The sequence below is a fragment of the Silene latifolia genome, chromosome 2 (assembly GCF_048544455.1).
Source record: "Silene latifolia isolate original U9 population chromosome 2, ASM4854445v1, whole genome shotgun sequence".
Lineage (NCBI taxonomy): Eukaryota > Viridiplantae > Streptophyta > Magnoliopsida > Caryophyllales > Caryophyllaceae > Silene > Silene latifolia.
Genome location: NC_133527.1, coordinates 127,285,511 through 127,293,753, shown reverse-complemented (window position 1 = coordinate 127,293,753; position 8,243 = coordinate 127,285,511). Strand labels below are relative to the sequence as shown.

At 42.9% G+C, this 8,243-nt stretch overlaps 3 protein-coding genes across 3 annotated transcripts; 1 reads left to right on the top strand and 2 right to left on the bottom strand.

Annotated features, from left to right (window-relative positions):
* LOC141641288 (uncharacterized) lies at nt 1–609 on the bottom strand. Its single transcript, XM_074449959.1, has one exon. It carries the CDS (start codon nt 607–609, stop codon nt 1–3), a length of 609 nt encoding a protein of 202 aa, XP_074306060.1.
* Nucleotides 610–618: 9 nt separating this feature from the next.
* Nucleotides 619–5,510, bottom strand: LOC141641287 (uncharacterized). The gene is made up of 3 exons (XM_074449958.1): nt 4,194–5,510; nt 2,008–3,810; nt 619–1,815 (listed from the first exon to the last, which is right to left on the bottom strand). Exons 1-3 carry the CDS (start codon nt 5,508–5,510, stop codon nt 619–621), a joined length of 4,317 nt encoding a protein of 1,438 aa, XP_074306059.1.
* A 931-nt stretch (nt 5,511–6,441) lies between these two features.
* LOC141641286 (uncharacterized) lies at nt 6,442–7,047 on the top strand. Its single transcript, XM_074449957.1, has one exon. The coding sequence runs from the start codon at nt 6,442–6,444 to the stop codon at nt 7,045–7,047; it is 606 nt and encodes a 201-aa protein (XP_074306058.1).
* Nucleotides 7,048–8,243: the final 1,196 nt, after the last annotated feature.

Here is an 8,243-nt window from a genome sequence, read left to right as displayed (position 1 = left end):
TTAATTCATATCATTAAGATCGCTAGAAATAGCATCAAGAACGTTACGAGGTACATCCTCAATCCAAGAACGCCTACCATACTCCCACGGTACCGAATGTGCCACATTATGCGCAACACAATTCGACTCCCGTCTAACATAAGAGAAAACAACAGAAATAAAAGAATTGCATAAAGAAAAAATGTCATCATAAACTCGGAAAATGTCCGTCCTTCCCGTCTTCTTTTCCCGCAGGTCCGTAATAACGTTTAGACAGTCGCTCTCCATTATGATTCTCTCATACCCAGCTCGCTTAGCTTCCTTGAGACCCATCAGTACCGCCTCTGCTTCCGCCATTTTTGGACTCCTATCCGCCGCCATCTGAAACGCCACTGCCCACCGTAGTTGCCCACTTGAATCCCTCGCCACTGCACCCAGACCAATCCCCAACCCAGCTACAACTCCGGCATCAGTATTAACTTTTACTACTCCCTCCCCAGGTAGCTTCCAGCCAGGCCCCACCGAAGGGTCCTCCCCTATTCTTCCTTCTCCACTTCCCCTATCGCTATCCCTATATCCCACCTGGTTCGTGCCCCCCTTCCTCTCCCCCTTCTCCACCTCTCTCACCATTCTCAGCTCTCACAAAAGATCTTGCACCCGTCGTATAACCAGTCCACACTTCCTCTCCCCTCCTTCGAAAATAACTGAGTTCCTCCGCTCCCATATTGCCCAGCATCTTAGCATAAACCTCATCCTTTCTTCTTCCCCCGACTCCCTCAACACTCCATCCACCCACTCCCTCACCCGCTCTACCCTGATCTCCACTTGTTCCTCCATCCCTACCCCCTCCCAAACCCCGTATACCCACCCACAATCCCGTAACATATGGAGACAAGTCTCCATCATGTTTGAACAGAACGGACACTCCACATCGCTAAGGCCCAATCTGCGTCCAATATTATTCCGTGTCGGGAGGGCATCATGACACAATTGCCATATAAAGAGTTTGACCCGTGGTAGGACCGGTGTCCTCCAAATAGTGTTCCATAGCCATTTGTCGCGAGCGAATTCCGATTGTTCCTCATGCTCTCCTTGGTCAAACAGTAGGTGATAGGCCGATTTCACCGTGTATTCACCATCTTTGGAGGGGTCCCAACACCAATCATCAGTCGGGGATGATTCACACAGTCTAATATTTCGAATGCGATCTTTCTCAAAGGGCAAAAAGAGCTCATCTAGTAGCTCGTCATTCCAGCCGGTCCTATCGGGTTTCATCAAGTGCGCAACCTTCATAACTTCATCATTGCCATTGCGAGGGGATATCACCCGTCGCGATTGGGTATTCGGGATCCAAGGATCCAGCCACACATTTGTGCTCCATCCATCCCCAATTCGCTTCCTCGCTCCTAGCATGATTACCTCCTTCGATTCCCATATACTTCGCCATGAGTAGCTTGGGTTCGACCCAAGTTCAGCCTCTAAGAAACCGCGGTCCGCAAAGTATTTTCCCCTTATCACCCTTGCCATAAGACTTGTATCCTCCGTCATTAGCCTCCATCCTTGTTTGCCTAATAACGCTTTGTTGAAGAGTTGGAAATCACGAAAACCGAGTCCTCCATGCTCCTTTGATCGACACATCTTTTCCCATGCTATCCAAGGAATTTTCTTCCTCCCATTACTCGCACCCCACCAGAAGCTCGTAATAAGGCTCCTAATTTCATCACAGAAAAAATTCGGGATTTTGAACACACTCATGGCATAGGTTGGGATCGCTTGCACAATTGATTTGATGAGAGTCTCTTTACCCGCCTTACTAAGCATAGCACCTCTCCATCCCTGCAACCTCTTGCTAATTCTGTCCCGGAGCATATTGATGAGGCTTCCTTTCGACCGACCAAGAACCGTTGGCAGACCCAAATACTTCCCTTGTTAATTTACCACCCGGACCCCCAATATGTCAGCCACCATACTCCGTTTGAAGTTATATGTTCCTCGGCTAAAAGATACGGTTGTTTTATCAAGACTTACCAGTTGGCCCGACACTCTTTCATAGCGTACTAAAATATCCTTGACAATTCTCGCTTCTCTCTCATTAGCCTTCGTAAAAATAATGCTATCATCTGCGAAAAACAGATGAAATACCATCGGTGCCGTGGGAGCCACTCGAATGCCATGTAAACTGCCTCTCTCCATCTCACGCCGTATCATGCTTGAAAATACTTCCGCGCATAGAATAAAGAGGTATGGTGATAGTGGGTCACCTTGGCAAAGCCCCCTCCTCGGCTTGAAGCATTCGGTATATGAACCATTAATCGTTACCGCATAAGTAACTGACGCAACACATTCCATCACCCTTCTTACCCACATAGTATCAAAGCCCATCGCCAATAAAGTTTCCTCAAGGAAATGCCATTCAATTCTATCATATGCCTTGGCCATATCAAGCTTAAGAGCCATGTGTCCTCCCCCTCCTCTCGCGTTCTTCATATGATGGAACAACTCAAAAGCCACTAAGATATTATCAGTAATAAGGCGGCCAGGAACGAAAGCACTTTGGTTTTCAGTTACAATCTCACCCGGGAACTTATTGAGCCTATTAGCGAGGACCTTAGAAACAATCTTGTAAAGGACATTGCAAAGGCTGATCGGTCTGAACTCTGACATCTTACTCGCCTCCTTCCTCTTCGGTATAAGAATAATATGTGTCATATTGGTGTCCTCCGGAATCCCATGGCCATTAAGAATACTCAAGCAAGCTCGTATAATTGAGGGCCCAACAATGTGCCAATAAGTCTGAAAGAATAAAGCGTTCATACCGTCCGGACCTGGAGCTTTTAACGGGTGCATTTGATTTAGAGCGTCGACTATCTCTGCTTCTGTGTACGGTTCACGCAATTCCCCATTTATCTCGTCCGAGACACGACCCTCAACCCCAGCAGTCACATCCTCAGTAACAATCGGATTTGATGTTTCAAAAAGGTTCATAAAATACTCCACGGCCACTCTCTCCATCCCTTCTTCCGTATCAAAGCTTCTCCCGCTGTCATCAACCAAAAGCTTAATACGGTTCTTCTTCTTCCTCTGCCTGGCTTTTCTATGAAAATAGGTCGTATTTTTGTCCCCATCTCGTAGCCATAGAACCCGAGACCTCTGCCTCCAGAATTGTTCTTCTTGCTTTATAAGCTTTGCAATTGTTAATTTAATAGCTCTCCGTTCTTGTACATTACTCATCGATCTAGGGCATCCATCAAGTTTTTGTAATTTTTTCCTCTGAATTTTAAGATCCCTAAGGATTTTGCCCACATTAGCACCCCTCCAAGACATCAATTCCTTAGCACAACGCTGCACATTATCCGCTACATCATCACCAGGATCCCAAGCTCTCCTTATAGTCTCCTCGCACCCATCCTCCTCCACCCACATTTGTTCGAAGCGAAATTTACGTCCTCCCTTCTCCCCCTGTTCGGCTTTAGCGTCTAGCAGGACCAAAAGGGGAGTGTGATCTGACCACTCCGTCCCCAGATGATGAAGCTTCGCGTAGGGGAAAAACTCGGTCCAACTATCCGTAACCATCGCTCTATCAATTCGACTCTGTCTATTATCATCTCTCGCTTGCCCATTGTCAAAGGTAAATTCGTAGCCCTCAAAGTCAAGATCACGTAGCCCACAATCATTAGCATCCTCACGAAAATTTGCCATTTGCCATTGAGCCCTATCCCCTCCTTTCATTTCAGTGGAAAAGAGTATCTCATTGAAATCTCCGATACATAGCCATGGACCATGTTCTTCCGCAGCTAATAAGCGTAGCTGTTGCCATGATAGATGTCTATCCTGTACAGCCGGCCATCCGTAAAAGCCGGTTAACCTCTACTCCATCCCTCCCAATTCCACATTCCAGTCCATATAGTGAATGGTGGCAGAGCGAAACGTCACCTTTACCCCTACCCGCCATACACAAGCAAGCCCTCCTGCTCGACCCACACTGTCTACCGCCCATCCCTCATACTCCTGAAGACTATTTACAATTTTTAGCATCTCCGAACTTGATAATTTAGTTTCACATAAAAAGATAAACTGCGGGTTCTCTCTACGGACAAGATTTTTGAAACCGCCTACCGCAGCCGGGTTGCCCAGTCCCCTGCAGTTAAGGCTCAATATTTTCATGATGCCCGGCGGGGTTGAGTGTTCTCAACCACCGCCTCAGATGAACATACATCCATGGTTTTCGTTTTCTTTGCAACAACTTCCTGTGACTTATCATTCCCCTCCCTTACTCGCTTCATAGCCTGACAACTCTCCCCATCTCCCTTCGTTGCTGTTTCTTGTGAACGTGGCAGACGCGTCCACTTCCTGCCTGCATATGCTCTCCCCCCATCTCCCACTGTCATCCCCTCCCTATGTGATAGCTCACTCTTCTGCCCCTGCCTAGCCCTTGCAATTTCCTTAATGACATCATCCTCCCCCTGCCCTACACTCCCTTCCACTTCAGTCATCACCAACTCCAAATCCCCACCATTATCCATCAGCGAACCTGTCCTCTCTCCTTCCCCATGCTCCTGCGTATCATCATTGGCCTCTCGTCTGGAAACCCAACTCCCCTTTTCCACTGAAGTCTTCCCTCCCCCACCTGGTGGTATAGTGGTTGGCTTCACCCCTTTTGTTTTGATGGCAACTCGTTGAAGTTTCTCAATCATTAACTCAACTGCCTCCTCCTCCCGTTGCCTAGCCTCCTTTTCGAAGGCAGCTAATAGACATCGAGCACTATTACCCGTATTAACCGCAATCGTTTTCACTACCTTCCATGGAGAAGCACGCAACTCATCCCCGTATTTCAGCTCCCATTCCTCGTACGGTCCTTCATCACATTCCTTTTCCCCATGTCCTAAGATCCCACACCCATAACAGAAATTTGGAAGGCGTTCGTACTTCACTTGAAAGTCGACTATTCTCCCAGTTGGCATACGGACTTCGACCCTGGCCACCAAAGCTTTCCTCACATCATGTACCACCCTCAACCTCACCGCTCTCTCCATCTCAGGAAAAGGAGCCTCATCGACACTCACAAACCTACCCAGTTGCATGCCCAAGCGCTTAATGTTCTCCATATTCGATCTCCCACGTAATGGTAGGTCATAAACCCTAGCCCAGATAGGTACGTGAGTCAAGGGCGTCTCCGTTATCTTTCCATCCTCAACTGGCTCATTGAAACACCAAATATACTTATCAAAGTGCCAAGGTTGACCATCAATCACTCTCTCTTTGTCCTTGGCATTAGTAAATTTAAATAAGAAAATCTTATTTCGAGCATCAATCAAATTACCAACAATCGTACCTTTGGGGTGCCAGAGTTTTATCATGGATTCGATAGCAGCCCTAGCGTTAATAGCCTTTGTCGTCCAAATCTTCCCCACCAGCGTCGATCCTCCTCCACACTCCTCCTTTGGTTCATCTCCTACATCCCAAGTGAAGGAATCATTCACAGTCATTTGTTCCTTCCCCTTGCTTGCTCCTGAAGAACTCCCTTGCTCCATAATAGCAAGAGAAAAAGACGGAGTTCGAAAAGCCCTAACTGCTCCAAGCCCTAAAAAGTGCACAATCCAGCGAGACGAAAAACGAAAAGAAAAGAGAAAAATAAAGAAAGAGATCAAGAAAAGAGAGAGCCCACGTTCGAAGAACGTAGGAGAGAGCCCTCAGAAAGACGAAGACAGATCAAAGACGAGCCTAGACGTCGCTCTCATAGAAACCCTAGAGAAGACTTTTTAGTTTTTGTTATTACGTTTGACCACGACCCATTCCTGATTTAATTAGAAAGCTACATTCTATCTACAATACAAACTAAATCAGCTTTTTCTGAAATGTTCAATGTTCAATTACATACAAATTACAATCTACAATACAAATTACATCAATTTTTTTTTTGTAATGTTCAAATGTTGAATTACATATAAATTACAGCAGCTTGAATGAATGAATATAATTACAAATTCAGGTAAGGTTGTATCATCCAAGGCACGTTTCAACCGTATAATTCATAATTATAAATTTGAAAATCAGTCTAACATAATAATAAAGTGACTCATACAAAATAATTAATGTAGTTAACCATAATATATAAATTAAAAAATAATAGTTACTAAACTTTTAATTTTAGTATGAGTATAACTTAAGTATGAATAAAATTACCTATATATTAATTTCCACTAAACTCCATATAATATATATATATATATATATATATATATATATATATATATATATATATATAAATATATATATAAATATATATCAATAATATAATATAATATAATAATAAATATATGTAATATATAATATAATATAATAATAGATACACTTTGGGTCCAATGGGTACACCATGTTTAATTAAAAGGGCAGTCTTTTCTTTCTTATACCCCTCATTCTGATACCAGTTGGTATTGGAAGAAAATTTGCAAGGTAAAAGAGATGTTGATAGACTGTTTTGAGGATACTGTTTGGAAGATAAGGCCTGAGGGTTTCACGGTTAAGAGCTGTTATAATTGGTTAAGAAACAAGAAGGAGGATGTCTGGTGGTATAAGATCATTTGGAGTAATATGGGTGCCCCCAAGCACGCTTTTATTGCTTGGCTTATCACCAACAATGCCTTAATGCTTAAGAGTAGGCTGTTTCAGCTGCACATTGCTCCAGATAATCTCTGTTGTCTCTGTCAGCTACAGGAAGAAAATCATGCGCATTTATTTCATCAATGTGTGTTTAGTGCTCAGATTCTGCAAGGGGTTGGTCAGTGGCTTCATTCTGATCTTACTCAGTCAGATATTTTGTTGAAAGTTACAAGAAGAAGATGGGGAAGACTCAGGAAGAGTATATGCTGTGATGCTGTGTTTCATTGCTGGTATGCGGTCTGGATGCAGAGGAATCAGGCCAGAATTAATCAATGCATAGTGGTGCCTGCTGTAGTTATTGCTCAAATTCAACAGGCTATTAGAAGTCGTTATTGTCTTTATAAATCTTGTAATGTGTCGAGTAAGGATAGAGCTTGGTTGATTAGAGTGCAATTAGAGTCTAATTAGCACTAGAGTGTCAACATGCTACTGTCCTAAAAATTCATATTGTAGTGCTTGTTCTTTTAATGAAAGCTTACCATTTAGCAAAAAAAAAAAAATAAATAAATATATGTCCCCTCAGATCTGGATAGAGAGCCAATCATCATCGACATACTACTTGGAGCAAAAAATACGGCAACAACTATCAACCGACAACCCGCTATCGGGTTGTATCAATGACGGGCTACCAGATATTCTCTACTACTACAAGTACAACTTTATGGCCTGATATCATCATACAAAAAATTAGACCCAAATCCAATTATGCAAATTAATTTAAGTCCAATTTAGAATCAGAATGGACTCGATGGCCCATCCTTCTCAAGTTTGGGTAACACATCCACACCCATAAAATATGAGGCATCACATCATATTATCAATGAACCCTAAATCAAGGCTCAATAACGTTTTAGGCAGTTTATTATAGGAACGCCACCTCTACTAAAACTGCCTCCATTATCTCTTCACCACCACTTTGTTTTCAACCAACTTACTATATATTATAGATATCCTACACCTTTCTTAAAAGTGTGAGAGGCCTTCTATTGTTCACTAATGAACAGTGTTTCCGCAAATGAACAACTGCTTGCTTGTCCTTCCATTACCTCCCAACCCATGATCACTACCTTTGATCTCTGCCCTCCATTCATTCCAATTCCAATCCCTTCGTTCATTCTATTCATACCAGTGCTCCCAAACCCTCATCATCTTCACCCACATACTACCATTTTTTGGGTAATTGATTGTTGTACGTTGTTCTTTACTTAGTTGGCTGTGTGGTTCAATTCGATTATGCAAATCGCTCGCCATTTCTAAATCGGGGTTTCGATTTGGTTAGTATCTACATTGCTGGTGTTCATTTCCTCTTCTATTTCTCCCTTCTCTGAAAAATTAGAGTTTTGATTTCAACTTCATTTGTTATTTAATTCCCGTTATCAATCATAATTATCTAATCATAACTTAATTCAAAATGTTTTGTTTATACTTTTTTCTTTGGTGTTAATGTTTAGGACTGTCAGCTATCGGTGAAGCAAAGCAATCCGCAACAATACGTTGCTCAAATTCCCCAGGTGAGATTAATTCTTGAACTAATTGAAAATTTCATTTATTTTAGGTATTATTCAATTGCATTTCGTATTAGATTATCGCCATTCGTAATTAAT